This window comes from Diprion similis, chromosome 13, assembly GCF_021155765.1.
Source record: "Diprion similis isolate iyDipSimi1 chromosome 13, iyDipSimi1.1, whole genome shotgun sequence".
In the NCBI taxonomy this organism is placed as follows: Eukaryota; Metazoa; Arthropoda; class Insecta; order Hymenoptera; family Diprionidae; genus Diprion; species Diprion similis.
This window is the reverse complement of record NC_060117.1, coordinates 3412363-3427116: the sequence shown is the minus strand read 5'-3', so window position 1 is coordinate 3427116 and position 14754 is coordinate 3412363. Positions and strand designations below refer to the sequence as shown.

The 14754-nt window shown below is 42.5% G+C and overlaps 1 protein-coding gene across 1 annotated transcript; it reads right to left on the bottom strand.

Annotated features, from left to right (window-relative positions):
- Positions 1-12146: 12146 nt before the first annotated feature.
- LOC124414224 (putative inorganic phosphate cotransporter) lies at positions 12147-14754 on the bottom strand. Its single transcript, XM_046895201.1, has 4 exons — positions 14742-14754; positions 14434-14657; positions 13382-13892; positions 12147-12877 (listed from the first exon to the last, which is right to left on the bottom strand). The coding sequence occupies exons 1-4, from the start codon at positions 14752-14754 to the stop codon at positions 12147-12149; spliced, it is 1479 nt and encodes a 492-aa protein (XP_046751157.1).

Genomic DNA, 14754 nt, shown 5'->3' with positions numbered 1-14754 from the left:
GCTGCAATTAATTCTTTAGGGTACTATTCCGACGTGATTTTGCGAGAGGAATCGATTAATCGCAGTCCCGATACGCTGCGAGCAACACCTGCAAAGTTACAGCCGAAAAACTGCAGATTTTCATCGTCATTTCTCCGCTGCTGGTCCTAGGCTATTTTTCATGTGTTTTCTGAGTTCCTGGGCGTCGAATTAGTCTAAAAAGCGTCATACGGATCGATTCCCAGACAAAAGATTTTTCGGCCAAAAAAAATCCAAGGCTAACCCCTTTGCATTTTTGGCGAAAATTTCGACGACTTTGAAAAGTGCTGCAATTAATTCTTTAGGGTACTATTGCGACGTGATTTTGCGAGAGGAATCGATTAATCGCAGTCCCGATACGCTGCGAGCAACACCTGCAAAGTTACAGCCGAAAAACTGCAGATTTTCATCGTCATTTCTCCGCTGCTGGTCCTAGGCTATTTTTCATGTGTTTTCTGAGTTCCTGGGCGTCGAATTAGTCTAAAAAGCGTCATACGGATCGATTCCCAGACAAAAGATTTTTCGGCCAAAAAAAATCCAAGGCTAACCTCTTTGCATTTTTGGCGAGAATTTCGACGACTTTGAAAAGTGCTGCAATTAATTCTTTAGGGTACTATTCCGACGTGATTTTGCGAGAGGAATCGATTAATCGCAGTCCCGATACGCTGCGAGCAACACCTGCAAAGTTACAGCCGAAAAACTGCAGATTTTCATCGTCATTTCTCCGCTGCTGGTCCTAGGCTATTTTTCATGTGTTTTCTGAGTTCCTGGGCGTCGAATTAGTCTAAAAAGCGTCATACGGATCGATTCCCAGACAAAAGATTTTTCGGCCAAAAAAAATCCAAGGCTAACCCCTTTGCATTTTTGGCGAAAATTTCGACGACTTTGAAAAGTGCTGCAATTGATTCTTTAGGGTACTATTCCGACGTGATTTTGCGAGAGGAATCGATTACTCGCAGTCCCGATACGCTGCGAGCAACACCTGCAAAGTTACAGCCGAAAAACTGCAGATTTTCATCGTCATTTCTCCGCTGCTGGTCCTAGGCTATTTTTCATGTGTTTTATGAGTTCCTGGGCGTCGAATTAGTCTAAAAAGCGTCATACGGATCGATTCCCAGACAAAAGATTTTTCGGCCAAAAAAAATCCAAGGCTAACCCCTTTGCATTTTTGGCGAAAATTTCGACGACTTTGAAAAGTGCTGCAATTGATTCTCTAGGGTACTATTCCGACGTGATTTTGCGAGAGGAATCGATTAATCACAGTCCCGATACGCTGCGAGCAACACCTGCAAAGTTACAGCCGAAAAACTGCTGATTTTCGTCGTCATTTCTCCGCTGCCGGTCCTAGGCTATTTTTCATGTGTTTTCTGAGTTCCTGGGCGTCGAATTAGTCTAAAAAGCGTCATACGGATTGATTCCCAGACAAAAGATTTTTCGGCCAAAAAAAATCCAAGGCTAACCCCTTTGCATTTTTGGCGAAGATTTCGACGACTTTGAAAAGTGCTGCAATTAATTCTTTAGGGTACTATTCCGACGTGATTTTGCGAGAGAAATCGATTAATCGCAGTCCCGATACGCTGCGAGCAACACCTGCAAAGTTGCAGCCAAAAAACTGCAGATTTTCATCGTCATTTCTCCGCTGCTGGTCCTAGGCTATTTTTCATGTGTTTTCTGAGTTCCTGGGCGTCGAATTAGTCTAAAAAGCGTCATACGGATCGATTCCCAGACAAAAGATTTTTCGGCCAAAAAAAATCCAAGGCCAACCCCTTTGCATTTTTGGCGAAAATTTCGACGACTTTGAAAAGTGCTGCAATTCATTCTTTAGGGTACTATTCCGACGTGATTTTGCGAGAGGAATCGATTGATCGCAGTCCCGATACGCTGCGAGCAACACCTGCAAAGTTACAGCCGAAAAACTGCAGATTTTCATCGTCATTTCTCCGCTGCTGGTCCTAGGCTATTTTTCATGTGTTTTCTGAGTTCCTGGGCGTCGAATTAGTCTAAAAAGCGTCATACGGATCGATTCCCAGACAAAAGATTTTTCGGCCAAAAAAAATCCAAGGCTAACCCCTTTGCATTTTTGGCGAAAATTTCGACGACTTTGAAAAGTGCTGCAATTAATTCTTTAGGGTACTATTCCGACGTGATTTTGCGAGAGGAATCGATTAATCGCAGTCCCGATACGCTGCGAGCAACACCTGCAAAGTTACAGCCGAAAAACTGCAGATTTTCATCGTCATTTCTCCGCTGCTGGTCCTAGGCTATTTTTCATGTGTTTTCTGAGTTCCTGGGCGTCGAATTAGTCTAAAAAGCGTCATACGGATCGATTCCCAGACAAAAGATTTTTCGGCCAAAAAAAATCCAAGGCTAACCCCTTTGCATTTTTGGCGAAAATTTCGACGACTTTGAAAAGTGCTGCAATTAATTCTTTAGGGTACTATTCCGACGTGATTTTGCGAGAGGAATCGATTAATCGCAGTCCCGATACGCTGCGAGCAACACCTGCAAAGTTACAGCCGAAAAACTGCAGATTTTCATCGTCATTTCTCCGCTGCTGGTCCTAGGCTATTTTTCATGTGTTTTCTGAGTTCCTGGGCGTCGAATCAGTCTAAAAAGCGTCATACGGATCGATTCCCAGACAAAAGATTTTTCGGCCAAAAAAAATCCAAGGCTAACCCCTTTGCATTTTTAGCGAAAATTTCGACGACTTTGAAAAGTGCTGCAATTGATTCTTTAGGGTACTATTCCGACGTGATTTTGCGAGAGGAATCGATTAATCGCAGTCCCGATACGCTGCGAGCAACACCTGCAAAGTTACAGCCGAAAAACTGCTGATTTTCGTCGTCATTTCTCCGCTGCCGGTCCTAGGCTATTTTTCATGTGTTTTCTGAGTTCCTGGGCGTCGAATTGGTCTAAAAAGCGTCATACGGATCGATTCCCAGACAAAAGATTTTTCGGCCAAAAAAAATCCAAGGCTAACCCCTTTGCATTTTTGGCGAAAATTTCGACGACTTTGAGAAGTGCTGCAATTAATTCTTTAGGGTACTATTCCGACGTGATTTTGCGAGAGAAATCGATTAATCGCAGTCCCGATACGCTGCGAGCAACACCTGCAAAGTTGCAGCCGAAAAACTGCAGATTTTCATCGTCATTTCTCCGCTGCTGGTCCTAGGCTATTTTTCATGTGTTTTCTGAGTTCCTGGGCGTCGAATTAGTCTAAAAAGCGTCATACGGATCGATTCCCAGACAAAAGATTTTTCGGCCAAAAAAAATCCAAGGCTAACCCCTTTGCATTTTTGGCGAAAATTTCGACGACTTTGAAAAGTGCTGCAATTGATTCTTTAGGGTACTATTCCGACGTGATTTTGCGAGAGGAATCGATTAATCGCAGTCCCGATACGCTGCGAGCAACACCTGCAAAGTTACAGCCGAAAAACTGCAGATTTTCATCGTCATTTCTCCGCTGCTGGTCCTAGGCTATTTTTCATGTGTTTTCTGAGTTCCTGGGCGTCAAATTAGTCTAAAAAGCGTCTTACGGATCGATTCCCAGACAAAAGATTTTTCGGCCAAAAAAAATCCAAGGCTAACCCCTTTGCATTTTTGGCGAAAATTTCGACGACTTTGAAAAGTGCTGCAATTGATTCTTTAGGGTACTATACCGACGTGATTTTGCGAGAGGAATCGATTAATCGCAGTCCCGATACGCTGCGAGCAACACCTGCAAAGTTACAGCCGAAAAACTGCTGATTTTCGTCGTCATTTCTCCGCTGCTGGTCCTAGGCTATTTTTCATGTGTTTTCTGAGTTCCTGGGCGTCGAATTAGTCTAAAAAGCGTCATACGGATCGATTCCCAGACAAAAGATTTTTCGGCCAAAAAAAATCCAAGGCTAACCCCTTTGCATTTTTGGCGAAAATTTCGACGACTTTGAAAAGTGCTGCAATTAATTCTTTAGGGTACTATTCCGACGTGATTTTGCGAGAGGAATCGATTAATCGCAGTCCCGATACGCTGCGAGCAACACCTGCAAAGTTACAGCCGAAAAACTGCAGATTTTTATCGTCATTTCTCCGCTGCTGGTCCTAGGCTATTTTTCATGTGTTTTCTGAGTTCCTGGTAGTCGAATTAGTCTAAAAAGCGTCATACGGATCGATTCCCAGACAAAAGATTTTTCGGCCAAAAAAAATCCAAGGCTAACCCCTTTGCATTTTTGGCGAGAATTTCGACGACTTTGAAAAGTGCTGCAATTAATTCTTTAGGGTACTATTCCGACGTGATTTTGCGAGAGGAATCGATTGATCGCAGTCCCGATACGCTGCGAGCAACACCTGCAAAGTTACAGCCGAAAAACTGCAGATTTTCATCGTCATTTCTCCGCTGCTGGTCCTAGGCTATTTTTCATGTGTTTTCTGAGTTCCTGGGCGTCGAATTAGTCTAAAAAGCGTCATACGGATCGATTCCCAGACAAAAGATTTTTCGGCCAAAAAAAATCCAAGGCTAACCCCTTTGCATTTTTGGCGAAAATTTCGACGACTTTGAAAAGTGCTGCAATTGATTCTTTAGGGTACTATTCCGACGTGATTTTGCGAGAGGAATCGATTAATCACAGTACCGATACGCTGCGAGCAACACCTGCAAAGTTACAGCCGAAAAACTGCTGATTTTCGTCGTCATTTCTCCGCTGCCGGTCCTAGGCTATTTTTCATGTGTTTTCTGAGTTCCTGGGCGTCGAATTAGTCTAAAAAGCGTCATACGGATCGATTCCCAGACAAAAGATTTTTCGGCCAAAAAAAATCCAAGGCTAACCCCTTTGCATTTTTGGCGAAAATTTCGACGACTTTGAAAAGTGCTGCAATTAATTCTTTAGGGTACTATTCCGACGTGATTTTGCGAGAGAAATCGATTAATCGCAGTCCCGATACGCTGCGAGCAACACCTGCAAAGTTACAGCCAAAAAACTGCAGATTTTCATCGTCATTTCTCCGCTGCTGGTCCTAGGCTATTTTTCATGTGTTTTCTGAGTTCCTGGGCGTCGAATTAGTCTAAACAGCGTCATACGAATCGATTCCCAGACAAAAGATTTTTCTGCCAAAAAAAATCCAAGGCTAACCCCTTTGCATTTTTGGCGATAATTTCGACGACTTTGAAAAGTGCTGCAATTAATTCTTTAGGGTACTATTCCGACGTGATTTTGCGAGAGGAATCGATTAATCGCAGTCCCGATACGCTGCGAGCAACACCTGCAAAGTTACAGCCGAAAAACTGCAGATTTTCATCGTCATTTCTCCGCTGCTGGTCCTAGGCTATTTTTCATGTGTTTTCTGAGTTCCTGGGCGTCGAATTAGTCTAAAAAGCGTCATACGGATCGATTCCCAGACAAAAGATTTTTCGGCCAAAAAAAATCCAAGGCTAACCCCTGTGCATTTTTGGCGAAAATTTCGACGACTTTGAAAAGTGCTGCAATTTATTCTTTAGGGTACTATTCCGACGTGATTTTGCGAGAGGAATCGATTAATCGCAGTCCCGATACGCTGCGAGCAACACCTGCAAAGTTACAGCCGAAAAACTGCAGATTTTCATCGTCATTTCTCCGCTGCTGGTCCTAGGCTATTTTTCATGTGTTTTCTGAGTTCCTGGGCGTCGAATTAGTCTGAAAAGCGTCATACGGATCGATTCCCAGACAAAAGATTTTTCGGCCAAAAAAAATCCAAGGCTAACCCCTTTGCATTTTTGGCGAAAATTTCGACGACTCTGAAAAGTGCTGCAATTAATTCTTTAGGGTACTATTCCGACGTGATTTTGCGAGAGGAATCGATTAATCGCAGTCCCGATACGCTGCGAGCAACACCTGCAAAGTTACAGCCGAAAAACTGCAGATTTTCATCGTCATTTCTCCGCTGCTGGTCCTAGGCTATTTTTCATGTGTTTTCTGAGTTCCTGGGCGTCGAATTAGTCTAAAAAGCGTCATACGGATCGATTCCCAGACAAAAGATTTTTCGGCCAAAAAAAATCCAAGGCTAACCCCTGTGCATTTTTGGCGAAAATTTCGACGACTTTGAAAAGTGCTGCAATTTATTCTTTAGGGTACTATTCCGACGTGATTTTGCGAGAGGAATCGATTAATCGCAGTCCCGATACGCTGCGAGCAACACCTGCAAAGTTACAGCCGAAAAACTGCAGATTTTCATCGTCATTTCTCCGCTGCTGGTCCTAGGCTATTTTTCATGTGTTTTCTGAGTTCCTGGGCGTCGAATTAGTCTAAAAAGCGTCATACGGATCGATTCCCAGACAAAAGATTTTTCGGCCAAAAAAAATCCAAGGCTAACCCCTTTGCATTTTTGGCGAAAATTTCGACGACTTTGAAAAGTGCTGCAATTAATTCTTTAGGGTACTATTCCGACGTGATTTTGCGAGAGGAATCGATTAATCGCAGTCCCGATACGCTGCGAGCAACACCTGCAAAGTTACAGCCGAAAAACTGCAGATTTTCATCGTCATTTCTCCGCTGCTGGTCCTAGGCTATTTTTCATGTGTTTTCTGAGTTCCTGGGCGTCGAATTAGTCTAAAAAGCGTCATACGGATCGATTCCCAGACAAAAGATTTTTAGGCCAAAAAAAATCCAAGGCTAACCCCTTTGCATTTTTGGCGAAAATTTCGACGACTTTGAGAAGTGCTGCAATTAATTCTTGAGGGTACTATTCCGACGTGATTTTGCGAGAGGAATCGATTAATCGCAGTCCCGATACGCTGCGAGCAACACCTGCAAAGTTACAGCCGAAAAACTGCAGATTTTCATCGTCATTTCTCCGCTGCTGGTCCTAGGCTATTTTTCATGTGTTTTCTGAGTTCCTGGGCGTCGAATTAGTCTAAAAAGCGTCATACGGATCGATTCCCAGACAAAAGATTTTTCGGCCAAAAAAAATCTAAGGCTAACCCCTTTGCATTTTTGGCGAAAATTTCGACGACTTTGAAAAGTTCTGCAATTGATTCTTCAGGGTACTATTCCGACGTGATTTTGCGAGAGGAATCGATTAATCGCAGTCCCGATACGCTGCGAGCAACACCTGCAAAGTTACAGCCGAAAAACTGCAGATTTTCATCGTCATTTCTCCGCTGCTGGTCCTAGGCCATTTTTCATGTGTTTTCTGAGTTCCTGGGCGTCGAATTAGTCTAAAAAGCGTCATACGGATCGATTCCCAGACGAAAGATTTTTCGGCCAAAAAAAATCCAAGGCTAACCCCTTTGCATTTTCGGCGAAAATTTCGACGACTTTGAAAAGTGCTGCAATTAATCCTTTAGGGTACTATTCCGACGTGATTTTGCGAGAGGAATCGATTAATCGCAGTCCCGATACGCTGCGAGCAACACCTGCAAAGTTACAGCCGAAAAACTGCAGATTTTCATCGTCATTTCTCTGCTGCTGGTCCTAGGCTATTTTCCATGTGTTTTCTGAGTTCCTGGGCGTCGAATTAGTCTAAAAAGCGTCATACGGATCGATTCCCAGACAAAAGATTTTTCGGCCAAAAAAAATCCAAGGCTAACCCCTTTGCATTTTTGGCGAAAATTTCGACGACTTTGAAAAGTGCTGCAATTAATTCTTTAGGGTACTATTCCGACGTGATTTTGCGAGAGGAATCGATTAATCGCAGCCCCGATACGCTGCGAGCAACACCTGCAAAGTTACAGCCGAAAAACTGCAGATTTTCATCGTCATTTCTCCGCTGCTGGTCCTAGGCTATTTTCCATGTGTTTTCTGAGTTCCTGGGCGTCGAATTAGTCTAAAAAGCGTCATACGGATCGATTCCCAGACAAAAGATTTTTCGGCCAAAAAAAATCCAAGGCCAACCCCTTTGCATTTTTGGCGAAAATTTCGACGACTTTGAAAAGTGCTGCGAATAATTCTTTAGGGTACTATTCCGACGTGATTTTGCGAGAGGAATCGATGAATCGCAGTCCCGATACGCTGCGAGCAACACCTGCAAAGTTACAGCCGAAAAACTGCAGATTTTCATCGTCATTTCTCCGCTGCTGGTCCTAGGCTATTTTTCATGTGTTTTCTGAGTTCCTGGGCGTCGAATTAGTCTAAAAAGCGCCATACGGATCGATTCCCAGACAAAAGATTTTTCGGCCAAAAAAAATCCAAGGCTAACCCCGTTGCATTTTTGGCGAAAATTTCGACGACTTTGAAAAGTGCTGCAATTGATTCTTTAGGGTACTATTTCGACGTGATTTTGCGAGAGGAATCGATTAATCGCAGTATCGATACGCTGCGAGCAACACCTGCAAAGTTACAGCCGAAAAACTGCAGATTTTCATCGTCATTTCTCCGCTGCTGGTCCAAGGCTATTTTTCATGTGTTTTCTGAGTTCCTGGGCGTCGAATTTGTCTAAAAAGCGTCATACGGATCGATTCCCAGACAAAAGATTTTTCGGCCAAAAAAAATCCAAGGCTAACCCCTTTGCATTTTTGGCGAAAATTTCGACGACTTTTGAAAAGTGCTGCGATTAATTCTTTAGGGTACTATTCCGACGTGATTTTGCGAGAGGAATCGATTAATCGCAGTCCCGATACGCTGCGAGCAACACCTGCAAAGTTACAGCCGAAAAACTGCAGATTTTCATCGTCATTTCTCCGCTGCTGGTCCTAGGCTATTTTTCATGTGTTTTCTGAGTTCCTGGGCGTCGAATTAGTCTAAAAAGCGTCATACGGATCGATTCCCAGACAAAAGATTTTTCGGCCAAAAAAAATCCAAGGCTAACCCCTTTGCATTTTTGGCGAAAATTTCGACGACTTTGAAAAGTGCTGCAATTAATTCTTTAGGGTACTATTCCGACGTGATTTTGCGAGAGGAATCGATTAATCGCAGTCCCGATACGCTGCGAGCAACACCTGCAAAGTTACAGCCGAAAAACTGCAGATTTTCGTCGTCATTCCTCCGCTGCTGGTCCTAGGCTATTTTTCATGTGTTTTCTGAGTTCCTGGGCGTCGAATTAGTCCAAAAAGCGTCATACGGATCGATTCCCAGACAAAAGATTTTTCGGCCAAAAAAAATCCAAGGCTAACCCCTTTGCATTTTTGGCGAAAATTTCGACGACTTTGAAAAGTGCTGCAATTAATTCTTTAGGGTACTATTCCGACGTGATTTTGCGAGAGGAATCGATTAATCGCAGTCCCGATACGCTGCGAGCAACACCTGCAAAGTTACAGCCGAAAAACTGCAGATTTTCATCGTCATTTCTCCGCTGCTGGTCCTAGGCTATTTTTCATGTGTTTTCTGAGTTCCTGGGCGTCGAATTAGTCTAAAAAGCGTCATACGGATCGATTCCCAGACAAAAGATTTTTCGGCCAAAAAAAATCCAAGGCTAACCCCTTTGCATTTTTGGCGAAAATTTCGACGACTTTGAAAAGTGCTGCAATTAATTCTTTAGGGTACTATTGCGACGTGATTTTGCGAGAGGAATCGATTAATCGCAGTCCCGATACGCTGCGAGCAACACCTGCAAAGTTACAGCCGAAAAACTGCAGATTTTCATCGTCATTTCTCCGCTGCTGGTCCTAGGCTATTTTTCATGTGTTTTCTGAGTTCCTGGGCGTCGAATTAGTCTAAAAAGCGTCATACGGATCGATTCCCAGACAAAAGATTTTTCGGCCAAAAAAAATCCAAGGCTAACCCCTTTGCATTTTTGGCGAAAATTTCGCCGACTTTGAAAAGTGCTGCAATTAATTCTTTAGGGTACTATTCCGACGTGATTTTGCGAGAGGAATCGATTAATCGCAGTCCCGATACGCTGCGAGCAACACCTGCAAAGTTACAGCCGAAAAACTGCAGATTTTCATCGTTATTTCTCCGCTGCTGGTCCTAGGCTATTTTTCATGTGTTTTCTGAGTTCCTGGGCGTCGAATTAGTCTAAAAAGCGTCATACGGATCAATTTCCAGACAAAAGATTTTTCGGCCAAAAAAAATGCAAGGCTAACCATTTTGCATTTCTGGCAAAAATTTCGACGACTTCGAAAAGTGCTGCAATTAATTCTTCAGGGTACTATTCCGACGTGACTTTGGGAGGGGAATCGATTATGCGCAGTCCCAATACGCCGCTAGCGATAGCTAAAAAGTTACCGCCGAAAAACTCATGAGTCTCATCGTCATCCCTCTGCTGCTGGTCCGACGCTCTTCTTGATGTGTTTTCTGAGTTTCTGGGGGTCGAATTACTCTAGAGGTTGTCATACAAATTGATTCTGAGACGAATAATTTTCCTTCCTGAAAAAATCCCCAACTCACACACATCACGTAAATCAGTGTCCTGTCTAGAACAAGCCTTACGTAGATTACAAAAAACATCATCATCGTCGAAGATAAAAAACAGCCACAAACACGTCACCCACCTGACACAAACTGTAGATCACTAGATCACAAATTTTTTCTAATACAATCATGAAGAGTAAGAATTCCAATAATATAACATCGATATACATCAGTTTGAGAATTTGTGTTATAACACTCAAAACTTCAATAATAAGAAACTGAATTGCTCAAGAAGTGGCCAACAAATACAACTTAACAAAGAAAGAGGCTTCGACAAGAATTCGGTCGTAAGCTTTTCTCACATCAAGATTCCTCAACATGTGGCATACTGCTCATCTTCAGGCCTTAAGCTCAGACGACTATATGATAACAACAACTTACCTGGCGATGAAATTATCATCAGTATTAAGACTTTTTTGATAGATAACAATATCACAGACACAGATAAAGTTAGAGTCAACGATGCGAGACTAATTGATAATCATAAAGCAGCTGACACCGACAAGCAAACCAACACAGAATTAACGCGATTCAACGAGGCAAAGGAATATTTGAAACAGCAGCATAATTTTACAGTAACGGAGGCAGACAAAGGTAACGTAACGGTTGTATGAAATACCGATGAGTACGACAATAAATGTCTAATTCATCTGTCAGACTGTCACACACGTAATCTGTTAACTAAAGATCGAATTAAAATAATGGAAAATCAAGCCAATGACCAAGTCACTATGTGGCTATAAAAGAAACACATAACTGATACCACAACCAAGAACCTGAAAACTCATAATTCATCACCTCCGAAAATTTATTCTTCACCAAGGGTTCATAAAATTTGGATACCACTTAGACCCATCGTCTCCAATTTCAAGGCACCTACATACAAACTTTTTAAGTTTCTATCAGGCATACTAACAAAGATCACAGAACAAACAGAACACCACGTAAAAGGCAGTTGGACTTTCGCTAAAGAAACTACTGTACAAAACATATCCAATGACATGGTATCACTTTCACCGGACGTAACCTCACTTTCCACAAACATACCAACATAATTAGATATTGCCATAGCGAACAAAAACTGGTCTATAATAAAACCACACCAGCATAATTAAGAAAGAATTCATAGATGCAATAACCCTATGTCCGAATTCCTGTTTTGTCACTTACAAGCATATAATATACAAACAAATATTCGGTGTAGCGATGGGTTCTTCCATTAACCCGGTTATAGCTTATATGGTAAGAAAACAAAATAATTGATAACTTGCCGTATAAACTACACTTTTATTACAGGTATGTAGATAACATAATACATGTGTACACAAAGACAACATTGAAACCCTTCTACAAAAATTCAAGAGTGCCTCACAGACATTGGCATTAACCTAACGTACAAAATTTCTAACAACTCCCAATAATAATACACACCTCTGAAAACAATTACACCGATATTAGATAAATCTAATGCAGTATATAACATCAACTGCTTGGACTGTGGAAAACAATACATAGTATAAACAACACAAAGTCTAAAGAACAGAATTTCAAAAACTAAATCTAACATCAAATGCCTTAACATCGAAGGGCGTGATTTATATACACATGCACTCAATCAGTTGTTGCTTAGGAATACAGTTATCCGTGAACCGCTTATATAACTTGTAATTTTGAAGACGGGCTTCTACAATATTTCCATGCATACATTTCACGCCAATCAACTACCTGCTTTCTCATCGTTTCATGATGATTTTACATCGTAAAGAGAGTGGAAAACTATTGATCAAATGGTCTACGAAGATGCCAGAATTGTTTGGGTTCTCCGACTTACAAATTCAATGATAACCTTCTTACATTGGCTCGTTCTTTAGTTTCATCCTTCATCCGTTTTCGATCGACCGAGTCCAAATGGTTCCAAGATTGAACTTCACCATCGCCCCAGATAACGAATATCAGCGCTCCCGCGAACAATAAAATGACTGTGATCCAGAAGACGATTCTCCATTCCGAAAGCGTCTGATTCGGCGTTAGAACGCCGACAGCATAGGGAGCTGCGATTCCCATGAGGGCAGCAACTGTGTTTATAGTGCCCATTAAGGTTCCCGCGTGATTTGGGCTCAGGTCAACGTTGTTAACTACGACCACAGAGAACAAGTTGCCCATCATTCCCAATCCCAAGCAGAAGAGCGTGACGACTAACGTCCGGTCGCACCCGGCGTACGACGCACCAATCAGAAAACACGCCATTCCGGATCCGCCAACTGTGACGAAGATTTTTCGCACTTTTGTCCTCGATAGCTTGCCCTCCTTTATCAGCCAATCCGACATCCAGGATGAGGCGTAGATTACTAACCATGTGAGTACGAATGGCAGCGCCGAGAGCAGACCATTCGACTGGATTGAATATTTCAGGACGCTGCTCATGTACTTTGGCAGGTTCGTCAACATCATGTAGCCACCCCAGTCGTGACATACATTGGCCATCGTCAGTGCCCAGAACGGTGGGGAGGACAGTATTTGTCGCCACGGAATCGCTGGAGTCTCTCCCTGATTTTTCCCTGTAGTCAAAGTATCAAAATATTTGTAGAGAACCTCAGGATGTGGTCGGATTAAGGTCATTGCTCAAAACCGAATGGGAAAAACGAGGAGTTTCTTCTCCAAAAACACGGTTGTACGTCCGAAGCTAAGGATTCATGAAATTAGGTGACTCGCCATTCGCAAAAATAGTGAGTGAATTAAAATTATTTCATTGATTTTAACTGACATTTCCGTTACGATTCCCACGGCTTCAAGGGGTTCAAAGTACCCAAAGTTAGGCTTACATATCTAAAAAAGTACCTCTAATTGATCTCAAGTCGCTTCGTATCTTCCAAAATAAAGTAGAGTCTCTTAGTTCGAATATGCCTGAATTTACTTCGAATATTGTGAACTGACACGAAAACGTAAATTGACGACAAATGACGTATTCAGGTCTGAGCGATTTCAAGTTAGTCGGCTTCGCTCGAGTTCACGAAGCCTTTTGCACTCCCCCGCTTACAATGTCAATTAAGAAATATTTTAACCAGGGTTGTGTTGCATTGTGGCTTCCGCGAGGTGTTTCTTCTCCTCATCTGTAATGAAGGGGTGGTCCTCGGGTCGGCTGTAGCAGAGGACTGTCCAGACCAGAAACCAAATCACAGAGAAACTTCCGAAGAAATAGAACACGATCGGCCAACCGATCGAGAAGTTTTCTATAAGCACTCCGGTTAGTGCGTTTGCTATTACTATTCCTAAGATCACCCCGGAATTTATCGTGTTGCCAATTTTTGATCGCTCGTTTGGTGAAGCCCAGTGCGCTGTGAGGAAGCAGGACGAAGGTGAAAGCACCCCACCGCTTATCCCGATCAGGACCTGGAGGACTATCAGACCCTTGGCCTCGTAAGCCTCGACCACCGTTGAGGTCAGTAGCGTCAGCACACCAGCCATCAAGAGACCGACACCAAGAGGCCATTTGCCTCCAAACTTGGCAACCATCATTGCACCTGGTATTTGAGCTACTGTGTAGCCCCATGCATAACTGGATAGAATGATTCCCTAAAATGTGGTTCTTGAAATCAGATTAGTCAGTCTTATAAAATCTCATGAATCAAGAAGTGTTCCATCATATTAGCTCGTGAGTTTCGTGAAACTTAGTGGATGTCAAATGAATTTTCAAAGTGTTGTTACAATGTTCTTCGAAGTCAATATCCCCGCAATTTTATCAAGTTTCACAAAGTCGTAAGTTCTATGAGACGATGCAAAGTTTTATGAGAACGTTCAACTTCGCCATTATATCATACCAAATCTCGCGAAATTCTATATACATTTCACTCTGTCGAATTGAATTCCGCAAAATTTACGAACCGGTGATGAATTCTACTTTTCAGGATCACTGTATGTAAAACAAATTCTGCCAAGAATCACTCAGTATTGAAAAATTTCATTGAACTTATAGAAGTATACATTCCAATTGGACCCGACAGGGCAATAACAGGAAAATTTCATTGTTTGAGTCGTATGAAATGCCGATCAAGAATTCCGCACTCTTTCATAATATTTCTGATTTTAAAATCGGAAAAAGTCATTTGTTTCGTACTTGCGTGTATTCACTCCATTCGTAAGTTCCACTGGGGCTTGACGTCAACGATGATGTTGATTCGGATGCTGAGCAAGTATCGTCCAAGCTTGTACCGTTCGAAGTTCCGGTCTTGGCAACCATCGCCGTGATGGCAACCGATAAGCAGGTTCTCATCATGAGGGCATTTGCAGATGCCAGACATCCCATAACTGCCAATATCCATCGTTGCGATATCCGCCCGCCTAACGATAATTCATATATGATTCACTGAATGCGTAAAAAATCAGAGCTTGGATCTTGTTAATCAAACGTACAGCCAATTTTACAATCCAGTAACAT

Excerpts from the sequence above, each read along its gene's own strand:
- LOC124414224 (XM_046895201.1), bottom strand. Across the intron at positions 13,893-14,433 it reads AATGGAGTGAATACACGCAA|GGAATCATTCTATCCAGTTA; the intron begins GTACGAAACAAA and ends ACCACATTTTAG. Across the intron at positions 12,878-13,381 it reads CACAATGCAACACAACCCTG|GGAAAAATCAGGGAGAGACT; the intron begins GTTAAAATATTT and ends CTTTGACTACAG.